The following is a 19316-nucleotide window of genomic DNA, read 5'->3' as shown; positions in this document are numbered from 1 at the left end:
TGCAGTTCATGTGGTGCTGCCGCTGATTGTTGTCCTCTTTCCATCCTCACCACCGTCCTGTCCTTCTCCCTACATGTCCCCACCTGGCAGTTTTGTTCCCCTTGGCTATTTGGAAGCTCTCTCTTTCTACACCTCTTTCCTGTTTTACCTCATTCCTCCTTGTTTTCGTTCTCCATTAAAGTCCTTTCAAGTCTGCCACATAGCTGATACTTTACTATATCAAATAGATACGGACTAGAAGCAGAAACTAGTAGGTTTGAAAAAAGACAAAGTGGGAGTTGGTCTGGAGTCAACTCAGGCCACCTTCATCATCTTATTTTGTCCTCATCTTTCATACACTCTCCTTCTGCTTGGACCCAGTGTTTGTAGAGCACCCTGCACTTTGGATCCTGCTTCTCCCTTCTTGGGGTCAAGGTGTGGACTGATTTGTCACTGCAGTCCGGAGAGCAGTAAGGGGTTAATAGCGGTGAGGGACTGTAGTCCTGTGGGTAGATGTGACCCCTAAAAGTATGACCTGCACAGTTGAGGTGCTTGGTGCCTCGGAAGATCCTAAAGTGTCCATGAGAGAATAAAACTCCTCCTTTCTTGGAGGAACATCCCATCCCATCCCATCCCATCCCATCCCATCCCATCCCATCCCCGTCCTTCCTATGCTCTGTAAATCCACCAGTGTCAGCTGCATCACTCTTTGATTTACTCTGTGCCAGGGAGAGGAGAGCTGGGTTTCCTGAGGGCAAAGGGAGAGGGGATGTGTGAAAAGCAGGACATGCTCCCCATCGTTTGGAATCATGCATGTCATTGTGGTTCTCATGGTGTACGTTGTGTTTTCCATGCTAATTTTGCACAGCAAAGGCTTACAGTATCCCATGAAATGAAGACTTACGTGGCTCCTTTCCCTGCAAATCAAGGAAGAATTATAACCAGAGCTGGGAAAAAAAAAGTGATCAAAGCTCTTTCTGCCGAGTGATATAAATGGAGCAGTACAACACTCACATTTAATTTGAATACACCAAATCAGTTTAGTGAAAATAATGCTGGTGGATAAGATAGTCTAGAGGCCTTGCTTTTGCATTTTAAAAACTGAGTATTTTAATTTTAGCATCCTGAAAACGAACTGAGTAGTTTCATGTTCAGTTAAGCATTTGATTTGAAAAATATGTATGCATTGGAGTATTTACTCTTTGTTCTGCTCAGAAAACAAGAACATTTTGAGCTTGGGGTATCTCCGTAAGTATTTTTAAAATGCAAAGGAGGGGGTTTAGTCAGCACATTCTCCTTCCATTTCCCTGCTGAAGAAACCCTGCATCTAAAAAGCTGTTTTTCTCCCAGTGGCAGTGAGGAACACAAGCTTTATAGGATCCAGAGGCTAATTCATGTGCCCACTGAATAATTTTGAATGTTGATCACAGACTAAATTAGCTTAGGTTCCTAAAAATCTGCCTTGTCACAGCCTTCTCATTTTCATGCTACCACCTAGCGAGTGTTGCTCTCCTCCCGATTTTTCTGGGTTTTGCCTCTTTTGAGAGCTAACAGCTGCGTCACCCTCCAAACAGGGTGTTGCATGCATCTGTGCTGCTTTTCCAGCCCTGGCAAGCTAAATACACGGTATTCCCAGTGATGCCTGGTGTGTGATTTTGCTTTGTGGATATTAATAGCTGCTGGTGCAGGATTCTAATATGAGATTTCCACAACAGATGTGTTATTTTGACTGTTATTTGGTTTATCTGTCTTCCTGACTTCTGTTGGCTTGGCAACCTTTTGGAGGAGAGGGGAAAAGTTCAAACATTGCTGTTTGCTCCTTTGCCTGTAGCAAACAAGTGCCGCTGCAGTGATCGGAGCCATCAGGTGAAGGCATCCAGACATTGTCCAAGGAAGATGGGCTGGCCATACTTCACGAGCCCAAATCTAATCTGCAGTAATTAAAAGGAACCCAGGCAATTTTATTTTGAGTTGAATTCGCAGGATTTCTCACTGTGAGGGCTTTCGTCTGGTATGATGGAGTGGAGTGATCAAGAGAAGCACTTAGCACGGTGGGATCTTTAGGTTTTTAGGGACCTCCATGCTAGGCAGTTCTGCATGAGGATGCTGTCTTCTTTGGCTCTTATAGGGTTGCCAAATGCAATCTTAAACCGAGATAACTACTGCTACAGTATTATCATGCTTCTTTCTGAAGTTAAACCACTGCCAAGTCTAAACACTCAAAAATTCGTGATATGACCTCAGGGAAGAATGTGAAGCTTTTAGCAAGTGCTTTGCCTTGGCTTTGTTTATCTTCGGTTCTCTGAGCACTTAATTTGGTGCGAGGATGCGTTTTCAAATCTTCCTTTATCACAGGGACGGAGAGAAAGGCAGTCGAGATCATTATGCAATACTGTTATTCCAGGATTTGAGGTTTTTGAGAAGTGGCATTGAGGTATTGTGTGAAGATTTGCAGCGAAGCTGCACGAGTGGGTAATTCGCTGTTACACAGTATTTTCTCTTCTTTGTAGTTACTTGGGCTTCCAGATGTTGATGATGATGCATTTGAAGAATATAACGCAGATGTGGAAGAAGAGGAACCAGAAGCTGATCACCAACAGATGGGTGTCAGTCAGCAGTGATTTTCTGAGAAGCTAAAAAAATTCGGAAGCCTTTGGTACCAGGTGGGCTCAGGTGGTCCCACGTTACCCTGTTTGAATTAGCACATCACATGGGGATATCTGGCTCCCAGGATAAAAGTTTTACAAAAGGGTTTAAAAAAAAAAAAAAAAAGATCAATGATAATAATCTGTGATGAGCTTTGCTAAGAAGTGACCTGAATCTTGCTCCTGCTTCAGTGGGTTTTCTATGGAGTTGTCTTGGTAGCGTTCTGCCGTCATCAGTCTAGAAGTAGTTTTGCCGCTGACTTGTCTCTTCAATTTGTGTCCGAGAGTAGCATTCGCTGACATGAATGTAGAGTACTGAGAATGTAGGAAGCATGTGGTGAGAGTGCGAAGTCCTCACCGGTGACCTTTCCGAGGAAACCAGCGCAGAGAGCAAACGCGACCTGCGCTTTTCTTTTTAGTTCAACAGCTATGGTTTTTGACAAAGTACCAAACCTGGGGAGATTTCTCCTGAAAAACGCTAGTTTAAAAGTGGTTGGTACTGCAGAAGTGCACGTGAAGGCTTAACAAAAATAATGGGAAGCGGGAAATCCAGGGGAGTATTGGTATCAGATGTATTAATGTTGCTTTACTGATACCTGAGTTTACAAGTGCTGGATTAATAACTGGGAGTAATTACTATCAGCAGTACATGTTATAACCAACCCTGGTACTCCGACATCATTCAATCCAAAGCCAAATGCTGCTTTCGTACAAATCAATTGAAAAATAGCCATGGCCTATCCCACTTCTGCATGACAACCAACTTTAAGCTTCTCTGGTTTTGATACACTCCTAAATTATCACTCAAAACCTTGCGACATTGTGAATTAAAGTGCAACTTAACTTTGAAGCCATAAGGGTACAAAACCAGCACCTGGCTCTTAAAATTATGCTGGACCTGTTCCTCTCCCTGGGTCTTTGAGGTAGTCCAGGCATTTACACCTTGTTGGAGGGGAGCTAAAATTCTACTGCTTTGGCTGATACAAAAACTAGTGAGGTTTTAACTTTGCTGGGGATTTGCTCCCCAGAGGGGTTTAGTGGGGTCTTGGTATAAAGGAGAAGACGACCCCTTATATTTTGTACCTATTTTGCATAGATTTAAGTGACTCCAATGAGTGCCAGACTGAGAAGATGCAAGGTCTCTATATTTACTTGCCTTTTGTACTGAAAATATAAGGAGCAAAGGGATTCTGTTGTTATACAGCTGTTTTCCACAACTGAGCAAAATATTTCTAAATTTACTCCTTTTTTCCCAATTTTTTTAAAATTGTGAAATGCAGGTCACGTGCTTCAAAAGCCTTTTTATACAGAATTAGCTTTATAAGACCAAAAAGCGAGCGAAGAGAGATGCTTGGACAACTCCCAGAAACAACTCACACCATTTTGAAAACCCTGTTGTTAGCGACGTCTCCTTTTCAATAGATTTTTTAAAGACTCTTTTTTTGTCAAGGTTACCCAAGAGAGCAAATTTTCTTGGTGGTTTACATTTCTGATGATGGCTAGAGAGATGCATAGCACTTGATTTTTCCAGTCTGGGGCAAAGACCTTCCATAACCGGGAAGGTGTGTGGTACCTGAGTATGCACAGAAGTGTCTGCAACACTGTAAAAGTCGGAGTTTAAGAATATTAAAAAAAAAAAAAAGAAAGTGGAAGACAAATAGAGCTTAATGAAACTTTGTACATTCTTTTGGCATGCAGGCATAAACATGGTAGTCGCAGCACATTTTCTATGGACTAGTGACGTGAGAACTGTGGCAGTTCATTGTATAACACTGTACAGCAGCAATAGGCTTTCTGCTTACTAAAATAAAGTGTAAGACCAGTGGTTTCCATCCCTGCTTTAAGTTCCTAAGTTTTTCTTTCCTCTCCAGATGCCATAACGTTAAACAGAGCCCTGCTTCGGGAGAATCTTTCCCTTCCTAGCATCCAATCCTTTGGTTGCAGCTCAACCAAGTAGATCTTTTGGGGCTGACTTTCCTCTGCTGTAATGTGGTGCAAGGCATAATTTGCGGTAGTGCGAGCTGGAGACAAAGTCCTGCCCTTCAGGTTTCTTAGCCGCTTGCACCCTTCTTACTTAGGTGTGGGTGGCCGGCAACCACGTACACGTGCATGCACCCACACGCTCACTTTGCACAAGCCCCGGGCACGGCTGCCCCATCGTAAGCTGGGCTGCGGGGTCGGTCTGGCTGGGAAATGACCCTCTGCCTTTTCACAGGACAGGCGGTTTTCCAGCCGGATCAGTCCCATCATCTGGTTCGGCACGTGGCTGCACGGATGGGGGCCGGCACAGCAGAGGGGAGGGTGCAGGGGTGGACACGGGTGGTAGCTGAGGACACGCAGCCAAAGGCGCTTTGTACCCCTTGTACGGGGTTAGGGCCCCATGGTGGAGGCGCAGATGGATTTTGAACCGGCTTAAGTGCTGTGAAGGATTGACTCCACAGGGCTCAATGGGGACTTGGGCTCTGGGTGGCAGCGGGGTAGGCAGGAATTCATAAAGTTGGGAAAAGACTGTAAGATCCAGTGCCTGTAATTGCACACAGGAGGTTGTAATATGTACTGCACTCTGCTACCTTTCCCTGCCTATTGACTGAATTGTTAATGAGTGGTTGAGCATTGATACGGTTGCAAGCAAACATAATGCTGTAAATGATGTAGATATGTTATTTTCTGTATTCACTAACTCACTTTTTTTTCGGAACACCATATGCCATTTGGGTGACTTCCACAGCAGACTGCAAGTGCTGGACAGCTGGGGGGCCCTTCTGCAACGCTCACCCCTGCAAAATTCCCACTGAAGCCAGCGAGATTTTGCTCAAACGGGACCTGCAGGACTGGGCGGGTGCTCCAGGGGATCCATGAGGTTTGGTTCTGCAGAAAGCTGAGAGCTCTTGTCCCCTCTCACCTTGCTGGGAGCCGAATGTGTCAAGCCCTGCTGCTGAACTGAAGCGTGACCAGGCAGCGCTGAGGATAAACTGGAATTTTATACATAGAAAATTTACTTTACAGGTGTATTAAATGTGAATGAGCATTAATATAGAATGTATTTTATCAAAAAATAATTGATTGCTTACTTTGACCAAATACATTTCTGTATTACCATGTTACTTGTTCCATACTTAGCAAACGACGCAAGAGATGCTGAACAGGTTTAGTTGTATTACAAAGTATTTTTATATTTTCTTTGTATTTTATTTTTCCCTCACTCTCACCACATACTGAGGTTAGTAGCCATTCAATAATTAACAAGGGGGTAGCATGACCCCAGTGGCTGGGCTGCTAGACTGAGACACAAGATTTGCCAACACATGCATAAATGCTTGCAAGCCTGGGGACTCGGGGGGAAAATGTGGGTTCAGAGCTCTGCTGTTGCCTTGCCCTGAGCTTCAGGTGGATCTCAGCGGCTGGGAATCCAAGGCAGGCCTCCAGTTACACATCCAGACCTCCATGATGTTCAGCGGGAGCGGGATAACTCCTTTGAAGGTCCCACCTCAAGCCTTTTATAAAACGGGCCGTTAGTATTATTTGCCCACCAGTGTATAAAGTGCTTTTAGATCTGTGGGTGAAAACAGGTGTGCATTATCATCGCCTATCCCCAAAGCAAACTATTAGTGAAAGGACACAGAAGAGTCTCCCTTCTCCTCCCTCACACTTCTCTCACAGGCATTTCATGCTCTAGCTAAATATAAATATACCAGAGCAGAGCCTTTTGCAGAACTGGTGCGTCTGACTATGAGTTGCATGAATGCAGCGAGCCGAGTGCTGCTTGGAGGATGAGAAACACATGGGATGCCAGAGGGAAGAGCAGATTTCAGAAACGTAACAGCTGGTTTGGCTAGCAGGGGCGAGAGTGAGAAAGGCCCCTTTCAGAGAGGTGCTGGGGTTTCTGAGACAGCCGAAACCACCCTGCCATGTAGCTGCTTGTTGAACCATTGAGGTTTATAAAAAGGCTGTTCTGGACGTTACTGAGGTCTTGAGCCTGGACGTGTTTTTCTGTTAGTGTCCTGCTTGGTGAATGCATTGAGGTGGTTGAGAGAGGAAGGGATGAGAAAAGGCAAACCAAAAAACCGCCTCCTCCTCTCTTCCCCAACATGGTTATTTATGATACTGTGTGAGTAGGTAGGAGCAGCAGTCAGGGAGCACAAAGATGCTTCATTAGGTGCACAGTAAAATCTCTTAAAAGGACATGCTCATGAGAGAAAAAATTGGCAAAATGTTTCCTTGCAAAAATGGCCGAAGGGGGAATAGCACACCCCTGAGCATGATGACCTGAACCCTACCAGACTTCTCCAGCTTCATCTCCTGCCCTGGTCTGGATTGTTTTCCAAGCGGTTTCCCTCCGGGCATGTTGCTGTGCTTTTGGAAGTCGCATGCTTGTAAGAATGCCACTTGATGGGAATAGCCAGAGTTACTTTTCATGCATCGGCAACCTGCATGCTACCTGCTGTGTCTTGGCACTGGGTCCCAGGCAAGATGTGCTATGTGAGATGGTGGCTGGGGGTAGTGGGGAGGAGTTTCTGCTACAGCATTACTTAGTAGGTGACTTCTCTTTCCCCCTCTGGAAGGTGTGGCATGAGACTGTGACGGTAGAAGTCATCGCAATGACATTATGGACATTGCTTTGGAAAGCTGCCATACAGGACAGATTCCCAGCCTCTTTCAACGTGTTTCCTGATCTTTCACTGGGACTTTCACAGGGCTGAAGTCCATCAATATTTTACTCACAGTCAACTTTAGCTTGGCAGGAGGCAAGGTTACCAGTTCATCCATCCTTACCTTGTGTGCATCCATGACCTGTGTCCATCCTTAGCCCATGTCCAGCTTTCCCTCATGTCCATCCTTACCCTGTGTCCATCCTTCCCTCGTTTCCATCCTTATCCCTCTGTTCTCAGAAAGTTCCACTCACAGAAGTTGGAAAGCAGAGGAAGGGAGAGAGAAACACCTCTTGTCTCACACAGCTTGTGGCATCAGTGACAGCCGCAGTTCAGCACAGAGTTACTGAGCCGCACTGTCCTTCTCACAGGGGGATGAGGTGGCAAGGGGGATGTGTTATCCTCTGAGGACTCATGAGTGGTCCATGCCAGACAGGGGTTATGCAGAATAGAGCAGTCATTTTAGGTCCCAAACCCAAGATCTTTTCATGGGGGGCAATGCCTAACTAAATAATCCAATCTCTGAAAATCATCACCCCTTGAGGCTTTCCAGGCAGGGCATCCAGAAAATGAGACCTCTCTGGCTGCTGGTGGCTGGGGAGCCTGGCCCAGCCTCCAGGTCTCTTTCTCAGCCCTGGCTGGGTTAGGGCTAGCCATGGAACATGGGAAACTGGGAAGGATTCCTTTGGGGGCTCTAGCTGGATGCCCCTTTCTGTAAATCTTTATGCAGAGGCAAATGCTTTATCTGTTTCATTCTGGCAGGACCTCCCCAGAGTCACCACAAAGCTGAAGTCTCAGAGATGTCACTTCCAAGGCAGACACTAAAATAAAGAGATTCCTTAAATTTGGTCCTTACCTTCGATAGGAAAGACTCTGAGGGCAGACCCTGTTGTCTCGGGTTTTTATTGGACTTCTTATTAGACCTACTCAGTTGCATTGTTGGTATCTGATGTCTGTGGCTGGCATGCGAAGGAAACCACTTACCCACAATCAACCTGGAGGAGAGAATGTTCTGGGGAGAGCTTATAGCAGCCTTCCAGTGCCTAAAGGGGGCCTACAGGAAAGATGGGGAGATACTCTTTATCAGGGAGTGTTGCAATAGACGAAGGGTAGCAGTTTTAAACTGAAAGAGCGTAGATTTAGATTATATATTGGGAAGAAATTCTTTACTCCGAGGGTGGTGAGGCACTGGAACGGGTTACCCAGAGAAGTTGTGGATGCCCGATCCCTGGAAGTGTTCAAGGCCAGGCTGGATGGGGCTTTGAGCAACCTGGTCTGGTGGGAGGTGTCCCTGCCCATGGCAGGGGGGTGGAACTAGATGATCTTTAAGGTCCCTTCCAACCTAAACCATTCTATGATTCTATGAATCACCCATTCAGTGAGCCAAATTATCACTTACACGCTCTATGTTGGACTTTCTTCTGATTGCCTTTTTTTTTTTTTTTCCATAAGAAAGACAATCCCTAAAGGCGCATCCGCTATATCGGAAACCCGTTTCTACAGAGCCATGTAACACTGCACTGTCAGTTCGAGCTTGGTCATAAACAAATATACAAATTAACAAAAGGGGCGTTCATTTGTCTGCAGAAAAAAACCTACTTTGAACTAGTTACTGCTGACTACAGTGAAGCTCACTGGTTTCATGTAAAATACATTGAACTTTGAAATTCCCTTTCTGTACCAACATGCTGTTGCTCATGTAGGCAAAGATCTGCGGTAACACTGCATGTAAAAGATGTCTGCTTTCATCTTCGGGGGTGGTGGTGGAAACATCAGCTCTGGATTTCGGTCAATGCAATTTTTTTGGTTTTGTCAAGCTTTCCTTTAATAATGCAGGGACCAGTCAGACCTCACCATGTCAAGCAGAAACCTTGATGCACCACACCATGCAAAAGCTGTCTTTGGTGTGCTTTCCACACAGCTTTTCTGGCTGGAAGATCTCTCTGTCTTTAGGACTACAACGCTGTGAAATGGGTTGCCAAAAGATGTTGCCCTTTTGTTCAATGCTTTAAAAGCCTTCAGTGGAGCTCTGCCTTTCTTCCAAGCCTCCTTCCTCTCCCACTGCCAAGGCATCAAATCCAGCAGTGTCGTTACACCATGAGCTTGCCATTAAAGAGCTTACCAAACTCTGATGACTGATGGACTCTTTTGTCTGTGAGCAAAATCAACTAAATAGGGGTTTTTGAGGGGCTAAAGTGTAACTACAATGCATGCGGCAAAGGGAACAAGGCACTTGCATTTCCTGAGCTGTGTCGGCACGTGGTGGGGTAAACATGGTGGTAAACATGGTGTTTGCCAGTGAAAGGAGGAAAAAATTATTTCATCTGAGCTTTGAACACTGCAGAGTAAGCTCTGCTTTGCAGGACAGGACCCAGAACTGCTGGGTTGTTCTGTTCGGTGAAGTCTGAGGCAGTGGATTTGCTGTCAAAAGATAGGAATTGGTGGTAATACTTGTGGATGAGCCAGTATTTCAGACCTCCCAAGTCCTCTTCTGTTTTGCACAGATTAGGGAGACATCTGTTCTAATTAAGAGACATGTAACGATGCTAAAATGAAAATTAGTGGTTCTTTTCATCTCATTTGTCTCTTTTCTTTAAACACTGCACTTGTAATTGCTGCTTTGGCATCTTCTCACCCTGATTCAGTTGAAGGAACGCTGTCAGTTGTTACCTTTTGTCCTGAGCCTCTATCTGTGGGTTGAAGAACATCTTCCAGCCTGTGGAAAAGCAAGTGCTTTAACTTAGTGTTTGCCTTGTATTTTTGGGACTTCCCAGGGCACGAGCACTGAGGAGGAGCATGCCAATTACAAGCCCTTTAGTGTGTCCAGAGCTCTCAGCGTTATCTCTAAAGCTGTTCCTGCAGCTGGTGGAGTGCCTGCCAGGACTGACTCCCTCGTGTTGGTGCACGGTCCTGGCAACACAAGCCCCACAACCTCTTGAGAGACTTCTGTGTATGGTGGAAGCCACTGTGACAACTAGGATCTGGCTACAGATACAGCTGCTCTTGTGGAAGAGGTGATGGTCCCTACTTGGAACCCACTGCCTGCTCAGGTCTGCTAGATGGACTTCTTCCCGCATCAGAAGATCATGTGAACTTAAACAGTTTAGATAGCAGCTCTCTGCTAATGCGGACCTCAGCCCAGGGACAACAAGCTGCCCTGCTGTGGTGGGAAGGTCCCACAACAAGGTGGTGGCGCAGCTGGGAGCACTCTGCTGTGCACATAGCTTTTGCCCCACTCCGGGTCTATCCACACTCCAGCTCTCCAGAGTTACGTCACGCCTTCCCCAAGGCAAGGAGTCGGGACTATGGTAGGTTTTGGCTTTGAATCAAGGAGAACAGATCCATCAGAGGTGCACAGTTTGTGTTGCATCTGTGGGCTGCCTCCTGCTTTGTCTTCCACCACAGCTGTCCTCAAGCCGCATCAGCTGGGAAATGGAGAGTTACCCCCTCAGCAGCTCCATGTGCTGTTTTAATGAGCACATCAGTTTTTATGCTTTCTATCTACAAGCCTTCATGTTCCTTCTTCTCTGTGACAAGGTTCTTGCTTCCACCACTCGTTTAGTGACTGATGAAATGCCATAAAAAAACACATTTAACTTTATTTCCAATGCCTAGGTGTATGCATCCATGCTTTTCACCAAGTAGTGCTGTAGTTGTGACACCAAGGCAAAGTTTTTATACCTTTTAGTAGACAAACTGATCCAGAAGGGGGTGAAAGCCACAAGCTCTCAGGCTCCCAAGTGCTTCTCCATGCTGAAATAAAAGCAGCAATTGTATGGGGCGGTCTGATAGCAGGTAATACTTCTCCACAACAACCTTACCTTGCTTGTACACTTTTCTTAAGATATTGCTGCTATAATTGTGCGATGGAAGAGGCGTTGTCAGAGCCAGGTTTTTATTTACAGCCTCTAGTAGTGCTGAAGGGTCCAGGAGTGGGTGTCAGCTGTGCTTTACCCACCACAGGGCTCCTTAAGAGCACGTGAAGGGCTGTAGCACGAGCTTTGAAGCCTTTATGCTTTTGGGTTTGTAGCAGTCCCCTAGAGGTCAGCAGAGCCTAAATTTTGAAGCGACTCGAGCTGATGGTAGCATCGCAGGGATGATAAAAGCAAGTTTGCTGCTGGCCTGCAAGACCCTGCTTGTGCTCTCTTGCAGCCTTCAGCTGTTGCTGGAGAAGGGGTCAGGCTGGGTAAAAAAGGAATCAGCGCATGGGATGAAAAGTCCTGCTTTGGAGATGGATGGGCTGAGAGCTTGCAATGGAGAAAGACCATGGGGGAGGAGGGGGAAAAGCAGCCTCAAGATGGGTGCTGGCACTGTCAAAGCTGCGTAGGGCAGTGGGAGCTGGTGCCTACACCTCTTGGCCCCGGTGGTACGCACACCTCCTGGGATGGTGGCTGGCCTGCACTGCATCAGGAGCAATGTCCCATCAGAGTAGGCTCCACTTCACCCACGCTTTGTGTGCACGTGTCTGCGCCCCAGTGTTGCAGTGGGGTGGATGCTGGTCACGCTGGTCTGCTCTGAGCCCTGAGCTGCCTCCCCGATGCTGTGATGGCCTCAGCCGCTGACAGATGTCACCACTCTGCATGCTCAGAAGCTCACATGCTCCTTGCAATCCCAGCCTGCCTCACACAGGCATTCATGTTACCTGTCACCCCTGCCCAGAACTGGAGGTGGAGTTGGGTTTTTCCTAGACCTTTTCAGCTTCTGGGGTTGGAGTGACCATGTAAGGCAGCCAAGCTGTGCCACATTCAGATGACCTGAGGCTGACAAGCTGGTTGCAAACAGCCGCTCCATGTCCAGTCAGCTTTCCACAGTACCAGGAGAGGGACAACACTTTTGGCACAAGGCACCAGCACAGTCGTAGGCTAAGGGGTGCCAGCCCCCAAACCAAGACCCTAATTCCTTCTGCCAACCCCTGGTAACGCTCGGCCGTGCTGCAAGCAGCCCCGGCGGGGAGACCTGAAAATCAGCACTACATTTGCCTGTGGGGCAGTGTCAGCGAGTACGTTTCATTTCTCAGTAATGAGAAAATGAATTACCTCAAGTGGATGTGAGCTTGCATGCACCCTACACACTCCTCACCCTCTCCCCAGCTGCAGCTGCAGGCTAAATAACTGGAAGCGCAATTAGCGAAATATGCCTCTTTCTCCCCAGTTTTTCTCCAACTCTGTGCACAGGGCTGTGACTGCCCTTTCCCCTGCTCTCCATTTTTTTTCTCCATCCTTAAGGACCATACGCTCAGCTCTGGCAAAGGCATTTGATGAGAACTGAGACTTGCATGCTTCGTTCAGGACACGCTGTGCTGGAAATGCAGCGAGTCACGCAGAAAATCAGTGCCAGTTTTTATCTCATCACACTGTCTCTTTTGGTTAATAAAAATTAGGAAGTTTTTATATTGGCTTTTCTTGAAGTTTTTTGGGTTTTGGTTTTTTTTTTTTTTTTTAATTTTATTACTAGTATTATTCTATTACTTCTTTTTTGCTGCATTTCTTTTTCATTCTCCAAAACCTTTATCAGGGAAGGTTTTGAACTGCCCATGAGTCATGTAGCAGCAATGGGGAGTGGCAGCGCAGAGCTGTGGGAGCCAAGCGTGTGAGTTTGTGCGCTGCTTTTACGTCTCATGGCAAAGGCTGCTGGTGGGTCACCCAGATATCAATGGATTCCCTGGGTGCAGGAAGTGCCAAGGGTGGTCAACCACAATGTCGGTCACGTCTCTCATCCATGTGCTGCTGGCTACAGAAAATGTGTGCCCTAACCTTGATGAATTCAGCTCTGGTTTTGAGCTTTCTTGAGCCTTCTCAAGTCAGTGTAACAGACTGCAACAAAATTATTTATGCAAAGCCTAAATTACAAAGCACAGACCCATGGGCCCTTTCTCAGCTCCGTGAAATGTCTGAGCTTGAGTGCAGGACAGCTTTATGGGTGCAACAAGCCGTGAGCTGGAGATGTGAAGTGGGATGATGGAGTGCTGGCTGAAACCCTGCAAACTGTGTGACAGGACTTGCTTCCCCTTAGTCCCAGTGCATGAGTGTGTGTTTTGCCACCTCTGTGGGATAGCAGGAGGCAACTTACTGGGAACTACCAAAGCAAGGCGCTTGCTGAATTCCTTTGGGCTTTGTAAATGTGCAGTTTCTTTGTCATGTCATCAAAAAAAAGGGAGGGAGGGCATTACCTGCAGAACCGGTAATGCAATTGCTAGCTGGGCTGCATCAGCGCTCTCTGAACCCTCCCAAGCACACATGAGCAGTTAATTAAATAACTGGCCCCATGCAGTGTTCCTTGTAAAAGATAGACTGCAGGGCAGCAGCGAATCAGCAGAGGTGCACACCTCCAGGCCAGGGAACCTGCTTTCATGCATCAGTGCACCGAAGAGATCAAGAGGGAAATTAGAGATAGACTTACCATTTCTGGGGTCTTGAAACTGTAAGAGGTGGTGGAGATAGTAGCTCAAAACTTGGGCAAGTGGGATGTTTTTTGAGAGGAAAGGAAAAAAAAAAAGCTATCTTTATTACTGCGGAAACCAAGCAATGAACAGCAGCTTGTTACTTCTCTTGCTTCACAGGGGGGGTGCTGACACATTCAGCCCTGGAGGAACAGCGGCATTGACCTGAGGCCAGCAGGCTGCAGCTTGAGCCAAAGGAAAAGAACCCAAGGAAGAGGCATCTGGGAGGTCACAGACCCCACCTCAAAGTGGACTGCAGTACAGGAGCTGGCAGTGTACCTGAGACAAGGAAAGGGAAGGGTGAAGACGAGATATGAGGGGACTGAGACCAGGAAGAAGGCGTCATAGCAAGGGATTGGTGAAGAAGGGGATTGGTTTGCTGGAGTCCCATCACAGATGGGACTGGAGAAGGCCTTGACAGCTGAGTGCAGCCTGGCTGGGCCAGAGCAGGCAACGGAAACGGACGTGGAGATGCAGCAGCTTCTGATGGAAAAACAGGCAGGCAAACATGGCTGTAGGAAGTGCCTATGAGCAGCAATCACTGCACCTCTGCTTCTTCCTCACCATCTCCCAGTGGGATGCTCCACACCTGGTCCTGCACCAGCTGTCGTGGCCTCTGGGAGCTGCAGCACACCCCTGCCCCCCTCCCCTGTCACTCAGCTTCTTCTGCCTTTGCAAAAAGAGCATTGGCAGGACCCAAAATCTGTGTGACTAAGCACCAGCCTGCTGCTGTGATGCTCCACACCCAGTCAGGCAGCACACTGAACAGAAAGGGCTTTTTGCTGCCGCGTGAGGCAATTCTGCAGCCCTGTGGCTGAAGTCCCCTGTACTCTTGGCACAGCTTCTCACCACGTCCGTTTGCACGGTTCGCAAACTTGTACATGTTATCACACCGTTGGTGCTTTCACCACCAGCTGTTCTTTCAGAACAATAAAAATCATGTTTTCCTTCCTAATAGTTTCTTTCCTCTCACTGGCCCTATGGCAGGGTTGTTTGTACAATGTATGGCAAGCCTTGCCCACAGACAAGGGACCTGCTCAGGCCTGCAGGTCCCTGGGCTTACCCATACTGAGGCCTGGGAACTAATGGGACGACGATGCCGAGAGTTAATACATCCAAAGCAAAGTGACCAAATGCTGCCATGCAGTCACCTGCAGTGGCCTGGCACGTGCTGCTGTATCGGACATTTAGACATGCAAGCAAATTACACAGAAGACGTGAATAGCGTGTTTCTGACTATTGCCACTGAAGGCAACATATCCACTGGGTGGCTCATGTGTTCTTGCAGGTCCCTGAACCTCTGCTCCCCTTTGCCTTGGCAGCTGCTGGTCAGCAGAGTAAAGCTCCCAGTCAATGCCTGTCACCCACCCTTCATTTCTCAAAATGCATGCACCACACTTATCCGGCAGCAGTAATTAAATAGTGTCAAGCTGCAATCCCAGTATCCCATAAAATGATTCATTGGACATGATAACAGAGGAGAAGAGCTTCCAAGGAGAATGGGAAGACTGCTGATATCACCAATGTCCCCATTAGCTATGCTGGCAAATGAGCTTTTTACATAAGAAAACAGATGAGAATTCCTGAAAAATTTCAAGCAGCCTGAATGTCTCTAGATCGAGCTCCATTTGCCTTGTTAAACTTAGGCTGGAGCACAATGAAAAACTTGCTGTTTCTATACATGACCGCTGAGGAACAGTGTGAAGTGCAGCTAAGAGGAATGAGGACTCCCTGTGGTACTCCCATGCAGTCCTAACTATCAGTAACCACTACTGCTCATGACCGGTGAGTCTTGGAACATGTGGGAGCAGCAGAGTACAAAACCATTACTCACCTGTCCAGCAGCCAGTCTACACAGATGAAGTTGGCTGATGCTGTCTATTCATAGCTGGACCTATGGGTTTCATGGCAGTGGTGGCCACATGTTTCTGAATGGACAACCACGCCCTCAGAGTTACATGCTGTACTGTCACCTCCACTGTTGACCCCGAGAACTGGTCACAGTTCACAGCCCTTCCTAGCTAAGGTGGGTATTTCTTTGTGAAGTCTCCTTTGAAAGGAGAGTTGTCCTCTTCCCCTGTGTCAGCTGCAGTTCTGTTACTCCTACAGCAAGCTGTAGCCAAGACAGGCTGGCAAGGCAGGCATGTGGCTCACCAAGCCACAGCCAGGCAGAAGATCAGGTCAAACACATCAGCAGGAGCTACTGCCTGCAGCCAGCTAGTAGCAGCATTGCACATGGAGCTGTCTTGGCCACAGCAACACATCAGGACTTTGCAAAGTCCTCGTCAGCCCCCGAGAAGCAGGAGAACATGGGAAGCCAAAGAGGGTTTGCAGTTTGACCTGCCAGATGTGCAATGTGGACCCTCCTGGCTATTTTCTCTTTCATATCCTATTGGCACCATATGAGAGACTCCATGTGAACTAGGCCTGACTCACCCATGGAAGAAAACCCTAGGTGGGGAGGAAACAACTTGATCCTGTGACTGGTTCTACGTGGAAGCAGCAGAAGCCTGGTTTAATTTCCCTCCTCTGCTGTGACTGTTTGCATTCCTTCAATGCCACATGACGTATTCTTGCATTCATGCCATGAGGGTTACCTCAGAAATGCAAGTACCTTCTTTATTTCTTAAAGTAAAGAAATACATTTGGTGGGGAAGTGCAGGGAGTGGAAGTATCCCAGGTCTGCGGGTGGGCTGTTACTGGGATCGACATTGGGTTTGCATCCCCTGGGAATGCTCTGGGCAGGACAAACTTAGTTGCTCTGCAGAGACTCTGGTATTAAGTAGTGCCACTGGGTTTGTTTACTGATAAACTTGCTAAGATGTGAAATCTGTGTGAAAAGACAGCACATGGTAAAGCTAATTTTACTGACGTAGCTCAGCAGTTACAAGAGCCTCATAAAAGTCTAGAGAGCAAAATCCCCATGTCCTCTTCAGTTTAATCAGTGAATCTGAGAGCTGATTTGCAGCCAGTTCCTCCACTTTTTGTCCAGCTAACCAACTGCTTCACTGCTGCACAGAGAACTCCAAAAGATGTCCTGGCGAAGCCTCTTCCTTCTGGCTTCAGGATTTGCTGGGTCATGGAGTCTGCTGTCGTCCTGCCCCGGCTCACGTACGTGAGTGCCCAGAGGTGCCTTGGAGGGCAGGAGGCAGGGATGCACCTTGAATGACCTGGCTGTGATCCAGGAGGACTGGACAGCCTGCCACAGCGCCTGGGGAAAGGCTCGGGCAAGAAGCCACATGCTGACAGAACCCTGCTGGAGCCAGCAGCTGATGGGCAAGCCGCTGCGGAGGCAATGCTCACCCGTGGCCCTGTCAGCCAGTGTCACGGTGCGGAGGTGGCACAGACAGGCACCCTGGCATGCCTGCTCCCTCCTACACCAGGACAGGAAGTTTTCTCCCCAGCCCTGCCCTAGTCGCTTGTTATTTCTGGCCTTTGGCCACAGTTTGCTGCTCCAGGTGCCTCTGGTACAACTACCTGCAGAGCTGCACTATGAAATGAGCTGGGTTAAAAACCAACGAGGGCAACCAGGCGTCTGTTTTCTTCTGAAGGACTGTTTTAAAACTCAATCATGTTAGCAGCTCATTTACAGTTGCTTCACCTCGGCGAGCAGCGGACACCAGCACGTGGGGCCAGGATGGGTGGGAAGGTCTTCTGGTAAAGAAACACCCCTACATCTCAGCCCCACTGGAAGCTCTCCCTACTCTTCCTGGGCTCCCATCACTTTGCTGGCGGATTCCTACATTGCTTGAAGGAGTTGCATTTCCCTTTAGGGAGTAAATGGTTTGTGTAGTTTGGCATTTATCCTGTCACGGCATATGTAGGACTATCATTAACATTAACAGGAATGACACATCCATCCAACAGAGAATAAGCTGCTTAATGGCTAAATAGGAAAGCTGTGTATGTTAAATTGCAGGCAGCTTGTCAGCTTTGTGATGTAGTTTTCCCTTTGATAAACTTGAGATTCATTTCAAAACAGGAAATTAATTTACCCTCTTTTTATTTTATGGCTGCCATAAATACAAACCTGCCCCTTGACAACCCATAGAAGTCTCTGCTCTAAGTGATGTATTTATAGGAGTGGACGTGCCGTAGATGCCTTAATGTAACACCAGCTTCTGGCTTTGTTGGACTGATGGCTTCTGAAGTGGCAGATAGCCTGGGACAACATTTGTCTCAGTTCACACCCTGTGCCAACCCATGAAGAGCTTTTACAGGCTGAACTTAAGCGTTCAAAGTTTCTCCGCTGGAAAGCAGGAGAGCAAGGTGATTTGAAAGAAGGGTGAAAAAATGTGGGTGGATGATAGTTACTCGATTTGTAGAGGTATAAGTTACTGCCAAATATTTAGGTCTTCTCAAGAAGAGAGCGAAATCTGGGTGCATTTCATTGGAAAATTCACATCAGTTGTACGCAAGCCCATGCTATTCTTTCAATAATTAAAATTCTGGCTACAAATTTGCATAAATAAGGGTAAAAGCTCTTTTTTATGCATTTTAGTAAATGAATTGGAAACACAGCTAGAGAAAACAGGAACTAGGGAAAAGAGTCACTAGGGATCCAAAAGGAGTGAGGTTTGGGACTACCATTTGAACAGCTGCCTTCTCCGTTACACATTCAGCTCGTCAGTAGATGTATAACAGTTGCTGTTTTTCAGTATTTAGAGTGCATATACCACTGCATTGCCAAAACAGACTTTGAAGAGTGTGTGCAATAGGCAGCCCCTGCATGCACAGCAGCAGCATTAGCAGACGATAGCACCTGGGTGGCATGCACATTTTTGGAGGCAGTCTAGCTCAAGTGGGACTTCATTCCGCATTTGGCCATTCATTTCTTTCTAGCCCTGCTCTCTCTGTTGTGCCAGTGGACAGGCACATTTGTCAGGACCCACAATGAACAGGACTGGAGACTTGATTTGTGTTAAAAACAACCTCCCATACAGACGAGGTTATTTCTAACCCAGGCTGGTTCACCTTTTTGGTTCACGTTTTTCACCAAATCAGGGGATGATGGAACAAGGGAATGTTTTTAAGGGGCAATGAATAGCAAGGGGAGAAGCCACTGCTGAAAGAAAGGTGAGCCAAATAACTGCCTAAGATGATGGTCTGTCAGTCCTCCTGTACGTGCTTGACTGTTGTTTGTTTATGGATGAGGATGTTAGTCCCGAGTTGTGGCTAACCCTGAACTGCAGGTGGAGGTTATGCATGAACAACAGCAAATGTTGAAGTACTTGAATTCACAACTGTGTTAATTAGTGAATATTAAGTTATCATTAAAAGTGCAAGAGCTGAATTGAAGCTCCTTTTGATTGTCTCAAGGTCACAAAAGGACCTGGAGAAATCGGAACAAAGTGTGTTTCACTCCCTACAAATCCCCACTCAGCTATCCCCATCATTCCCACCGGATAAGCTCTTCTCCCACCGCTGGCCACTGAGCAGCTCTCAGCTGCTAAAAAAAAAATAATAAAATAAATCAAGCCAGATGTGTGGGACCTACATCTGGGTTAGAATAACCCCCTCAGCCCCAGCAGCTCCCCTGGAGCCAGGGGACAAGTCTGAAGTGGAGGGGAGCAAGACCCATCTTCCCTGACCCCCTCTCCTAAC

At 47.2% G+C, this 19316-nt stretch overlaps 1 protein-coding gene across 1 annotated transcript in view; it reads left to right on the top strand.

The window, feature by feature from the left end:
* Positions 1-2600, top strand: part of MTURN (maturin, neural progenitor differentiation regulator homolog (Xenopus)) — a 14324-nt gene extending 11724 nt beyond the window's left edge. Inside the window, exon 4 of the mRNA XM_009879604.1 lies at positions 2490-2600. Within this exon, the coding sequence (XP_009877906.1) occupies positions 2490-2600 (111 nt within the window). The remainder of the gene's footprint in view (positions 1-2489) is intronic.
* The last annotated feature ends 16716 nt before the right edge of the window (positions 2601-19316 follow it).

The sequence above is a fragment of the Charadrius vociferus genome, unplaced genomic scaffold (genome assembly GCF_000708025.1).
Source record: "Charadrius vociferus isolate BGI_N301 unplaced genomic scaffold, ASM70802v2 scaffold722, whole genome shotgun sequence".
In the NCBI taxonomy this organism is placed as follows: Eukaryota; Metazoa; Chordata; class Aves; order Charadriiformes; family Charadriidae; genus Charadrius; species Charadrius vociferus.
The sequence above is the reverse complement of the archived record's forward strand: the minus strand, read 5'-3'. Positions and strand labels throughout refer to the sequence as shown.